The sequence below is a fragment of the Vigna angularis genome, chromosome 10 (genome assembly GCF_016808095.1).
Source record: "Vigna angularis cultivar LongXiaoDou No.4 chromosome 10, ASM1680809v1, whole genome shotgun sequence".
Lineage (NCBI taxonomy): Eukaryota > Viridiplantae > Streptophyta > Magnoliopsida > Fabales > Fabaceae > Vigna > Vigna angularis.
The window spans coordinates 7,381,781-7,394,045 of NC_068979.1; the positions used below are offsets into that span (position 1 = coordinate 7,381,781).

At 28.9% G+C, this 12,265-nt stretch overlaps 1 protein-coding gene across 1 annotated transcript; it reads left to right on the top strand.

Moving 5' to 3' along the window:
• The first annotated feature begins 7,969 nt into the window (after positions 1-7,969).
• Positions 7,970-10,103, top strand: LOC108335072 (GATA transcription factor 5). The gene is made up of 3 exons (XM_052869551.1): positions 7,970-8,123; positions 8,258-8,559; positions 8,645-10,103. The coding sequence occupies exons 1-3, from the start codon at positions 7,985-7,987 to the stop codon at positions 9,317-9,319; spliced, it is 1,116 nt and encodes a 371-aa protein (XP_052725511.1). The 5' UTR covers positions 7,970-7,984; the 3' UTR covers positions 9,320-10,103.
• Positions 10,104-12,265: the final 2,162 nt, after the last annotated feature.

A 12,265-nucleotide genomic window follows, 5' to 3' on the forward strand; every position in this document is an offset into this window, starting at 1 on the left:
GAGATTTTGATACAAAAATTAGGATCAAGGGACGGTTTAAGCCTTATTTTTATTATGAAACGTAAATACTGCAGATGATATATGTATATATGAGACAAAATCATAGAATCTTTATTCTGGGTAGAAGTTAAAGTTTGTTTAAAACACCACATCCCAACCTTAGTCATGAGTGTATATAGCTTAACTTAATACATTATATCAGTAGTCTTGCTTTCTTTTCTATGACCGATTCATGAGTTTCCCACTTATGTTATTTCTTTAAGTTGTTGGAAATGAAACACGTCCTGATATATGGTGACAATATTAAGGAGTCTCACCTTTCATTAAATTTGTTTGGTTACCATACTCAAACGACAAATAACTATCCGGCATCCAAAGTCTTTTCACTCAGAAGAGCGATTTAAATCTAGTATATGCACGGGACCACATTCACTTTTACTTTCTTTATAACCAAATATAACCTTTACTTCAGATATTCATTTCATTGTTAAAAAATATACATGTATATAAACAAACTATTATTTAGTTAACAGTATTGCAACTATAGTGATATTAAGAAAGTGATGAAAACTCAATTTGGGAGAGTTAAAAAAAAATGTTAGAACGATAATGAACTTTTTATAAAAAAGTTAAAAGACTTGTAAAGTTAGGCAAGGATAAGATTAAGGTTAGGTGGTTAGCAATTAGGAATTGTGTGAATACATGTCACACATAAGCATACATTTTTTTTTTCATTTTACTTTTTGTTTACCCATTTCATTTTATATGAATGGTCGTATTAGATATATTATAATTCATAAATTGGAGAAAAAGAGAATGAAGCGAAGGAGCGAAACAAAATGTGTTTATTCAACCAATTGAATTGATAGAAAGTAAATAGATCTAGGTAACACTATTCAGGAATGGCAGTTTAAATAACAAACCAAATGGAAGCTAATAAGTAACTCATAAAGCCAGCCAAGATGAATACTTAACCGTCTAATTGTATTATTAATTACTATTTTATACTGAGCTGGTTTTAGGACGACAGGGAATAAATCAAAATGTTAGATTACTCAAAGTAAAATGAATTGGTTTAGTTTAACATTTTTCATTGAATGCATGATAATCAATTTCTATTACTTCACGCATTGTGGAAGATGAAGTTACTAACAATCTCGTACGTTTGTTCAACCAAAGAGTTTATTTGCTTATAATGCTTTCCGTTCACATGTGTAAAATTCAATTTGTTTTTATGAAGAGTCGAGATGTTCCTACAACACCTGCTTCTCTTTTGGATCAAGATAAATATAAATTTAATGGGTTCAATTTATGTGATGAAAGGTGTCTGATAAGATACTCTAAAACTCAAATCAACTACCGTATACGTAATAAAATGTAATAATAAAAATAAATTAGTTTTAACTTTTAAACAATGTGTCAGTTCTATAATATTTTCATGTGTTTTTATTTGAGTATGCCTATACTAGATAAGTTAGGCCTAGGCTGGAGTAGGGATATTTAGAGTACGTTAATCATGATGTTAACTTCTTGATTGATTGTTCTAATATTAATTTTTTGATTCTTCGTATTGTTCTTGATCATGGACCAAAATATCTTATGAATCCAGATAATGTATATCATGAGAGAAGGTGACTGACCACTTTCTTATACACAGTTAACTAAACTAGTTAACATATATAAAATTCGATTAACATTAGTTAAAATAAATAAGACAGTAATTAATTAATATTAGTGCAAAAAAAAGTTTATAATGTCTTCATATCCACCTATCAAGCAGTAAATTTCAACTTTAAAAATGTGTGATGAGATTTTTGTAAATTTAATGTCGACGGCCAACAAACATTAAAGGATGTTAGATTATCCTAAATCTGATATCATTTAATGTTTGTTGGCTCTATGACTGACGTTAAATTATAAATTGACGTTTATTGTATGTCTGATATCAATTTTTCTTTTAAAATTTCAAAAATAACATCAACTTCTTCATCTTTCTTTTTCACGTCTGTACGAAACTTTGCACCAAAGAGTAGCAATGACGCTAAACTTGTAGGAACAGGTTCTTCAACCTATTTCACTTCATCTTGTCATTGTGGTATTCGTTTGGACTAAAGTTTTCATTCTCCTCGATTACATTTCTTATTAAAGTCGGTATTTTCATTCACTAGTCATTGTTGTGTGTCTTAAAGGTTGTGTTTTTGCGTTTTTAGTTTAACCTTGAGTTTTGTAAACTTCAAATTGTCATAACTTATGCTATAAACCTCAAATAAAGATGCTCGAAAATGGGGTAACGAAGGTGCGTCAGTCATCATTTAAGGTTTTTGTTTTCTTACAATTTTCAAAATTCCGTAATTTAAGGTATGTTTCTTTTTTATTAGTATTTTTTACCCACTTTTATATATTTTAAATTTTTATTTTAGATATTCATACTACTTAAAATTTTAGAAGTTTTTGTTGTGTTCTTGTATTGAATATTAATTTTCAACGGTTTCAGTAAAAATAAATATTGACAAAAAAATCATAATTTGACGTTTATTATTCCTATGACAAACTATATCATAAATGCAACAAACATTAATTGATGTATCTTTATAAATAATATACATAAATTTGACGTCATACTTTTAATAAATATTAAAAGTCTAAAATAAGATACGTTATAAAAGTTTTTTTTTAGTATTATGTGAGGTAAATAAATAATATTACAAAACATATAATACGTATTAAAGAGTAAATAGTACGGTGACAAAGTGAGTCTTGATTATATAGATCGATCCATCATTTCATTAAAATTTGACATATTATGTTTGAGTTTTCAACCTACCAACTCCCTTAGGTTCTTCTCGTTTTGCCCAACAAACTAGGAGGCTAAAGGCAGCAGGGGATGAGATGATCTATTGACTTTTCTCTTTTATGTTAAAAATAAAAATAAAAATTAATGTAAATGATTAAAGTTTTTATATTATATATATATTATGTTATATAATAATATTATAGTTTAAATCATTAACACTTAAAAATTAAGTATCAATTAATAATTATTTTAATATTTGATTAAAAATATTAATTAATCAATTAAAAGTTTAAAAAGTATTTATATAATTACATTTATTTTTAATATCTATATATAAATAAATTTAAAAAATGTTGGACCAACACGTCAACTCACTCACTGATAACTCGTTAGAAAGACAGATCAAGATTTTCTATCCGTTTTATTACAACAAAATAATAATTTATTTTTCCATCTATTAAAATTAAAATACTTTAATAATTATTGTACTAAAGTGATTATTAAATCAATATTAAAAAAGTTAAATTTTGTAGATAAGTTTACGAACATATGACATTGAGTGAGGTTCCTTAACAGTAATAAATAGGTGTCGTAACTTTTCTTGGTGTATACTTCTCAGGAAAAAGCCTTTTTGTTGGAAACTCCACAAAGTTCCGTATTTTGGTTTTTCTTTATCGCTTTCTGCCTTTGTGTACAAACTACCGGCCACACCTTCCTATGATTAACTCCATCTTATTTTCTTTACTGTTCATTCTTGCAATGTTACGCTACCAAATTCGTAAATTCCTCAGGGAGGTATCATTGTACGTTTTGAAATTCTTATTTCAAAATGATTACTTGTATATTTATTACTACATAAATATGTCTTCATCTATTTTATTATATCATCCGTAAATTTATAATATTTTTTAATATATTTTATTTAATATTACATAATATAATATGAGAAATACCTCACCAAACTCTTTTAAACACACTAAATCATGACGTGATCTACATACAACATTCATCAATATGTGCATACTTAAATGTACATAATAATATCTTAAAGGTGCAATCAAAATACTTACAACACAATAAATATCGTAAAATATATATCACAATATATCTAACAATTATATATACATATAAACACCTTTATGCCTATTTTGTTGTAGAGAATAACAAACAATATAATACTAAAAACAATTCATGTCTCTCCTTTTTCCTAAAATATTCTGATGGAAACAAAAAGTCTCTGAAACATATATTAGGACATTGCTGAAGTAATATTTCTAAATATTTTTTTGGAGAAATTTCTGAAGATATTTGTATTTCTTTTCTCTTTTGTCCATAATAACGTCATATGAGTGTTTCGTAAAAATAATTATTGTTCAAGGCCTTTAGTTACTTGTTTTAATTGTAAAATACAACGAACATTGAATTTTTTAAATTTATATATTTGATAAAAAAAATTATTAAAATTTTAGTTTAGCGAAAAATTCATTAAACTAAAACCTAACCATGAAAAAAGTATGGCTTTTGTAACAAGAAAACTAATATGAAATAACAGAATAATAACATGAAAACTAATATAAAACTTTAAGAGGTTGATTAGACAACGTAAAAAAAGAAAAAGAAAAAACCTAAAAAGGGTGACCTCGAAGTCGCATATTGGTGGAGAAAGTCAGTTATCAGTTCGATGCTGAATCATAGCAATACACGTACATATAAAACGACTTTGGCTGTGTGGGTCAGCTGAAAACAACGTAAGAGTGGAAACCTAAATAATTTATTTTTCTGTTAATTGATAAAATATATTTACCATTTTCTTTTATTTTTTTTACCTTTAACCTAAACTTAATATTAGTTCCTTTGATTTTAGTTATGCCTGTGTTTCAGTTTTTATAGAGTTATTTAAAATAATTATATTTTCTTTATTTTCTATGTACAATTATGATAATCAAGTTTGATTGTAAATTTTTACGTCAATTATGTTAGTGCTTTCAAATAATTGACCACCTATATTATAATAATAATAATAATAATAATAATTTTCATTAAATTACAATCAATGCATTCTAACCAAATTCATGAAAATAAATAAACAACTATAGAGGTTTTAAAAACCAAGTTACTCAAAATTTGACTTTAGTATTGTGTTAGGATGACAAATTTTAATTTTAACTTTTAATACCTTAAAATATTTATGGGAAAATAGGCTGTTTAAATACAGAATTTAAGAAACCGTTACAATTTTATTGATTATTTGAGTGTTTATAATATTAAAAAAATGTCGATTTTAAGATTTTTTTTAAAATTCTTTATATTATGTTGTGACTTTAATCCTTCTTGTAGTTGGCTCATTTGTTTTTCTATTTTTTTATTTCTAAGTTTTTTAATTATTTTAGATTTTTCTTTATCTTTTCACTATTTACCTGTTCTCTAACATTTTTTTTTCTTTTTCTCTTTTTTCTGGTCCATTTAAGGATGATAAAAAAATCTCTACTCACGAGTATCAATGGATAAAATCTGTGACGAATAGTTGGTATTCGTGGATATTTACTATCCGCAGGTAGCAGATAGTAGATATTTTAATACCCGCTTATAAACGGGCAGAGTGCAGGTATTATACTATCCGTACCTGTGGATATCTGCGCAAAAGATAAAAATAAAAATTAAATTTATATTTTATTAAGTTAAATTTAATCAAAATTAACATTAATTTATATTTTATTAAGTTAAATTTAATCAAAATTAACATTAATTTATATTTTATAAGGTTAAATTTAATTAAAATTAAATTTTAATGTATATTTAATTTAATTTTTATTATATTTTTTATAATTTTATTTAAATTTTATTTTAATAATTTATAAAAATATATATTCTTAAATATTTGCGAATATCTACGGGTATTTACAAGTATTCGCGGGTTGATATTTTTTAAACGGACAATGAATTTTTTTTTAAATCAGATTGCGCGTAGGCACTATACATGCCCAATCCATCCGTGATAAAAATGTCAATACTGTGATGTTAATTATTATAATAATATTGAATTTAATTATTTAAAAATTTAATTTAATTCAAACGCGTATTTTTTCATAAAATTCTGACAGATGTTATTAATATTATAATAAATGAATGTGTATTTGTGGGCGCGTCTATTTGGATGTAGTTCGTTATATATTTATAGGCATGAAATGATAGAAGAGTATTAATTTATCAATAAACGTCAGACTAATATTAATATTTTATTAATTTCCCTTTATTTAATTTAGCTATAAAATTTTAATATTAATCACAAATGATAAAAAATAAATAATAACGTTACAATAAAAGTTCAACAGAATTTTAATAAAGGAAGAATATTAATTATATTCTTGATCCGTATTATGTTTTAAAGTACATAGATAAAAGAAGCAGAGAATTTTTTTTACTAAAATGTGTAGTTTTTGAGACGAATTTTAGTTAGTTTGGGTATGAAATATGAGTGGTGAGATGAGAGTAGTATAAAAAGTTGGAATGGATTTATTCTATGATTTAATTAGTGAAGCTAATTAAAATATTTAATGATGATGAATGAATGAATATTTAGGCATGAGAGTGTGATTATTATGGATTAAATTAGGATGGGGGTGAGGAATAATGTCAGTAGTGTTACTGAGAGACAAAAGCTGATTTGGTGTCATTGCTGGGCTCACTTTTTTTCACTCACTTTGCTTCTAAGTCATGCCATGTCCCAAATCCAAACCCAAACTCTATCATCATCATCAAGGCTACTCTCGGAATTTCAACCACTTCACTTTTACTTAATTTATCAAATAATCCTTTCAAATAAATACCTCAAATACCATCCTCCTCTTATCTCTTATTAAAACCTTTTTCACATATATTAAAAAATTCAATCACTAATAAATTTTTTCATTAAACTATTCTTGCACTCTTCTCTATATATTCTCTATAATTATTTTACATTAAGGATTACTCTCTCATCTAATTGGTTTTCAGTTTGAATTGTCTTTTCTTTCCGATAAGAAAATAAGAAAAGATGTAAACTAGCGTAAGGTCGAAGGATGTCATTTTGAAATCAATTTTATTTATCAGACATTGAATTAGAATAATGTTATCCTTCTAATTAATTTCTAAATATTTTAGAAAGGGGAATTAAATAAAATAATACATTTAATTTGAAATATGTATAAAATATTTAATATTTCATCATTTATTGTGACTATTTAATATAAAAAATTATACGTTATAAAAAAAATCAAATATAATAGTAATAGTAATAAAAGGAAGATGCACCAATAATCCTAATCCTAGAAATAAGAATTTCATTGTTTTAACCAATAATCATGTGAAGTAAATACAGTCATTGTCGGAACATTTATATGCTTGTTGACACAATTATTCTACCTTCCAATTCAAATTTCAAACCTTAAACTCTTTAAACGTAAGCGGGTTAATTTTAAAGCAAAAAAACGGTGTGGTTTAATTGGTGAAAGAATATATTTCTTAACTAGCCTGATACGAATACATACGTATTAGTGTATAGATAAATAAATAAATGTATTTCACGGGCAAGACGAAAATTGTATTAAGGGTATAGGTCATAACTCTGACATGGTTTCAATTAACCTGAGCCTTATGAAAAAATATGTAAAAGCTAAAGGAAAAGTTCACGTGTGTTTTGAAATAAGATTAGGGTGTGAATGTGCTTTGGCCTTTAGCCTTTTATGGAGTTATTTTTGCCAACCGATAATTAGAAAACAGAGAGCGGGAAAAGTAACGTTAGATGGAAAACAGCCAAATGCAAAATGAGCGGCGATAAGCAATCAAAGCATAGACGAAGCCACTTAAGGCAGGTATTTAGGTTAATTTATATTCACGTTTTCTACCACAGAGGAAAACAATAAGTTAAAAAGAGAAGGATCATTTTGTGATTTCGTAGGTCTTCACGAATTTTGGTTCTATTACATGCTATACACCAAACTTCTCTCAGTTCTTTCATTGCTGTTACATACTGGTATCTCTCATTTATTTATTTATGACCACGTATGTACGTTATGTGTATACAAAATACAAACGTATTTAAAACGTATAAATACTTTAAAGAAGGAAAAAGTAAATAAGAGAAGCAGTGGAGAGTGAGAAAGAAACGGGCGCTTTTGGTAATAATACAGGGACGCTTTTATCCCTCATTCAATGCTTTACCAAACTCCCTATCCTCAACCTTTTCAATTTCATCCCTTGCCTTCTTCTTCCACCTCTCTTCTCCTCCCAACCTCATTACGTCTCTCCCCTCTTTATTCCTTTTCTCCTATCTCTCATCTTTCTCAGGTATTCATTATTTAATATCTCTTTCTTCCATTTCATATTTTTTTCCTCAATTCTTCGAGACAGATAATGTTCGGAGTGTTTCTTAAACTCTATGTTCTTTTTCTTATATTAGGCTATGTTTTTTATTTTGTTGTTAAACTGAAACAGACATGGAGTGCATGGAGGCAGCTTTGAAAAGCAATTTGAGGAAAGAAATGATGGTACAACTCAGTCCAGAAACTTTCATGGAGGAGTTCAGTGTGCAAAACGGAACCACTTGCGACGACTTTTTCGTCGACGACCTCCTTGACTTCTCGCACGTGGATGAAGAACCAGAACAACAGCACAAGGAACAACAAGACTCGGTTTCTCTATCCCTTCAGAAAGAAAACCCAAGCCAAGAGCCCTATGCTTTCAAAGCCGATTATTCCTCTGTGCCCACCACCGAGCTTAGCGTTCTGGTATTTTTTTCCTCTTCTCAATTTTATTTCTTCCACAGTTTGTTTGTTTTGTCTCGGTGGTTGACGAAAGTTGGAATTTTTACAGGCGGATGACGTGGCGGACTTCGAATGGTTGTCTCATTTCGTGGAGGATTCCTTCTCGGAATTCTCTGCGGTGCTCCCCACCGTAACGGAGGCCAACCCAACGGGCCATGCGGCGAAAGAGCCGAAGCCAGAACCGGAAAACCCGATTTTCACCTTCAAAACACCGGTTCAGACCAAGGCGAGAAGCAAGCGAAGCAGGAACGGTGTTCGTGTTTGGCCACTCGGTTCCCCTTCCTTCACAGAATCTTCCTCGAGCTCCACCACCACCACTTCATCGTCTTCCTCCTCCTCCCCCTCCAGCCCCTTGCTAATTTACACCAACTTCCCCCGTAGCCTCGACCACGTCAGCTCCGAGCCCAAACCAAATAAACCGAAGAAAAAACACTCTTCCGACAGTGCGGGCACTCTGGCGCCGCGACGGTGTAGTCACTGCGGCGTGCAGAAAACCCCTCAGTGGCGAACCGGGCCCCTCGGCCCAAAAACACTCTGTAACGCATGCGGGGTACGGTTCAAGTCGGGACGGCTCTTACCCGAATATAGGCCCGCTTGCAGCCCAACATTCTCCAGCGAATTGCACTCAAACCATCATCGTAAAGTACTGGAGATGCGGCAGAAGAAGGAGATGATGACTGAGATTGAAAATGGTTTTACCCCTGCTCCCGTTCCCAAATTTTGATTTAACTTTATTAATTTTAAAAAAGAAAAAAAAAAGAGAGAGAGAAAGAACTAGGTAGAGAGAGAGAGAGAGAGAGAGAGAGAGAGAGAGATTAGAGAAGGTAGGGCAAACTTTAGAGGCGGTTCGACGGGAGCCGGTTTAGTGTATATTGTTTTCCTTGTATTGAGTGGTGTAGGTGTTAGGCTTTGTAACTGATTAGGTGACTTTGATATTGAAGTGTTTGTTTTACCTTGTTGATTGGATTTTACTTTACTTTTGTATTGTTAGCCGTACCATAATTAATGTAATGGGTGTGGGTATGGTAGTGGATTGGTTGAGAGGCATGAAGATCGTGAAGAAAAGAAGCAAAAAACGCAGAGAAGTAGTTTGAAAAGCTATAGCGTTTTGAAAGTGCAGAAAGAATGATGGTGGCGAAATGGTTGCCATCATCATTCTTAAATTTGAAGTGTTGATTTGGATTTTTATGGGACAGTAGATTTTGGACTGCCCTATTCGTGGGGCACCACCCTTTATTTATCACTCAAACTAGTTTCCTTCCCCTGCAATCACTGTACTTCTCAACTTCATTTATCCTTCAAACACGGACGGACTATATTCCATTTCTTACCATTTCTCTGTTGTTAGAAAATTACTCCTTCTGCATCAACATTGCAGCGCAAAACCAGATTTTGAAGTATCACCCGCCATGTCTGTGGACCTACAAAAACAACGGAACAAGATGGCAATTTCGAATCTCAATAATGTAAAAATGTTCCACCAAACAATGACATCTCCGTTTTCTTTATTTTTTATTTTCTTTATCGAGTATAATTATGGAGGAGTAGAAGTGAAAGCTACACACACAAACACCTCCATCTGCCTCTGATCCCACACACACCAACACGTTATCTTTCTTTCCTACCCAATATAGCATGCTATTCAACACCCACTCCTCTGTATATTTGGAAAACAAACACGTCTGCTAATCAAATTTATTTCCATTTTAATGCAAAATTTTCCTACTCATCAATTATACAAATGTATAATATCAATTTTTTAAATTTGGTAAATCAATCAGAATTAAGTATTTGTCTTTAAATTAGATATGAAAACTTACACCCTCTCTTTATATCAACTTTTTTAATTATTAAAATACTTTTTATTTTCACTTTAAATTACTAAAATGTTTTTGGTTGTTTATATAATGTAAACAGTTTAAATTTATTATTTTCCATTTATTTCGTTTCATCTGAGAAATCTTTCTTTTAAGTGAAAATTTTAATTTTATCAAATTAATGGATTATTTTGTTGTCTTTTAAGAAGGCTTAACTATCAATTATGAGTATTCAATACTACCCACTGTTAGTTTATTAGGTAACTCTTTTAAGGTTTGACTTATTCTATGTCTATTATTTTTACTGAAATTCTTAAGATATTTTTATTTTCAATCTTTCACAGAAAAATAAAAACTAAATAATAGATATTATGGTTATAATAAAATTTGAATTATATACAAAATTATTATTTAATATCATTTTTTTAAAGAAATCATAATTAGTATTTGAGATAAAGAAAAAACAGTTATGCATTACATGTGTACTGGTTACTCGAGATACTGTAAAGAAGCCGGAGAAATTCTAAATTCTAAATTCTAATATTTTAATGAATTTTTTTTTAATTTGTAATTTAATTATTTTTTAGATTTTATTTTCAAATTTTCTATCAAATAACATATTTTATTATAAAAAGAATATTTTAATTGCCATCTTTAACATACTTTTTCCTTTTCTTTTTAAATAACTATTTGTTAGCATTTTAGTGGCTGCAACCTTGCGATAAAACACTCTAGCTATACTAACCTATGACTAAGATGGATTATGTATGAGGTTATTTCCATTCACTTCATCTTATGATGTTACAGAAAGTCAATCAAAAGAGTAATGATAACACTCCACAATCTGTGCAGCATTTCGGTCACAATTATAAGAGAGATGGATATTTGACTTTTTCTTTTTTATTTTTTTAATTTCTTTTTCTAATATTTTATTCTTAAAATGTGTTATTTTAGTATTATTCAAACTTTAACTGAAATTAATTAATGTGTGTCATGTAAATGTGTAAATTAATTAAAGAATCAATGATGGGATTATGAGGTAAGAAAAGAAAAGCTGTGTAACCAGTAAGATATAAAAAGATGGAGGTTTGCACATTGTTTTCGAACTTAATCAAGCTTTCTTCATTGAGTTTAACTTTAGAGTTTCATAAGAGAATTTATTATTTGGAAGGGTATCTGTATTTGGTAGCCTTTGTTTTAGTAGGTAATCTTTCAAATTTTAGTAATCAATGCAACCAATAATCTGGTGCTAATGAAAAAGGTTATGAAAATGGAATAAAGTAAGGCTAATGTGATTTTTTTAATACAGTTAATACTTAACTAGTTAAATAGGAAATAGTATATGAAAAAAATATAGAACAAATTAAGATATAATTTATAATCTGCATTTGAAAAAAATTATAAAACTATTACATATTTTTTCATAATCATTGTTATTAATATCTACAATATAAGAAAATATTAATACTAAACTAGATTAGAACAATCTGAAATACAATTTAAATTCCTTCTAAAAATTACATGAAATTTATTTTAAAACTTGAACCATCGTCTACATACACCACGTATCTTATTGGATCATGTTCAGAAAATTTCAAAAAGTTTTTTCTAAAACATTTTCCGAACTGATCATTGAGGAAGCTATTACAAAAAATAAAACGGTCATTTTAAAATTTATAAGGGTGTAGCTAGAAATTATGGGGTGCAGAAAATATGTCATAAGAAACTATTTGTGTCCTTTTTCTTTTCCTGATAACAACATGGGTGTCTGTGTATCTTGGATTTGCTAAATATAATTGGCGATTTTTTTTTATTTTAATCTTATTATTAAACTCGGATCTCTTTCTTATACA

Bases quoted from the DNA above. Each gene is read 5' to 3' on its own strand.
- LOC108335072 (XM_052869551.1), top strand. From the start codon at position 7,985: ATGCTTTACCAAACTCCCTATCCTCAACCTTTTCAATTTCATCCCTTG. The intron at 8,124-8,257 runs TCATTATTTAAT...TTTGTTGTTAAA, and splicing joins CTCTCATCTTTCTCAGGTAT to CTGAAACAGACATGGAGTGC. The intron at 8,560-8,644 runs GTATTTTTTTCC...GAATTTTTACAG, and splicing joins CCACCGAGCTTAGCGTTCTG to GCGGATGACGTGGCGGACTT.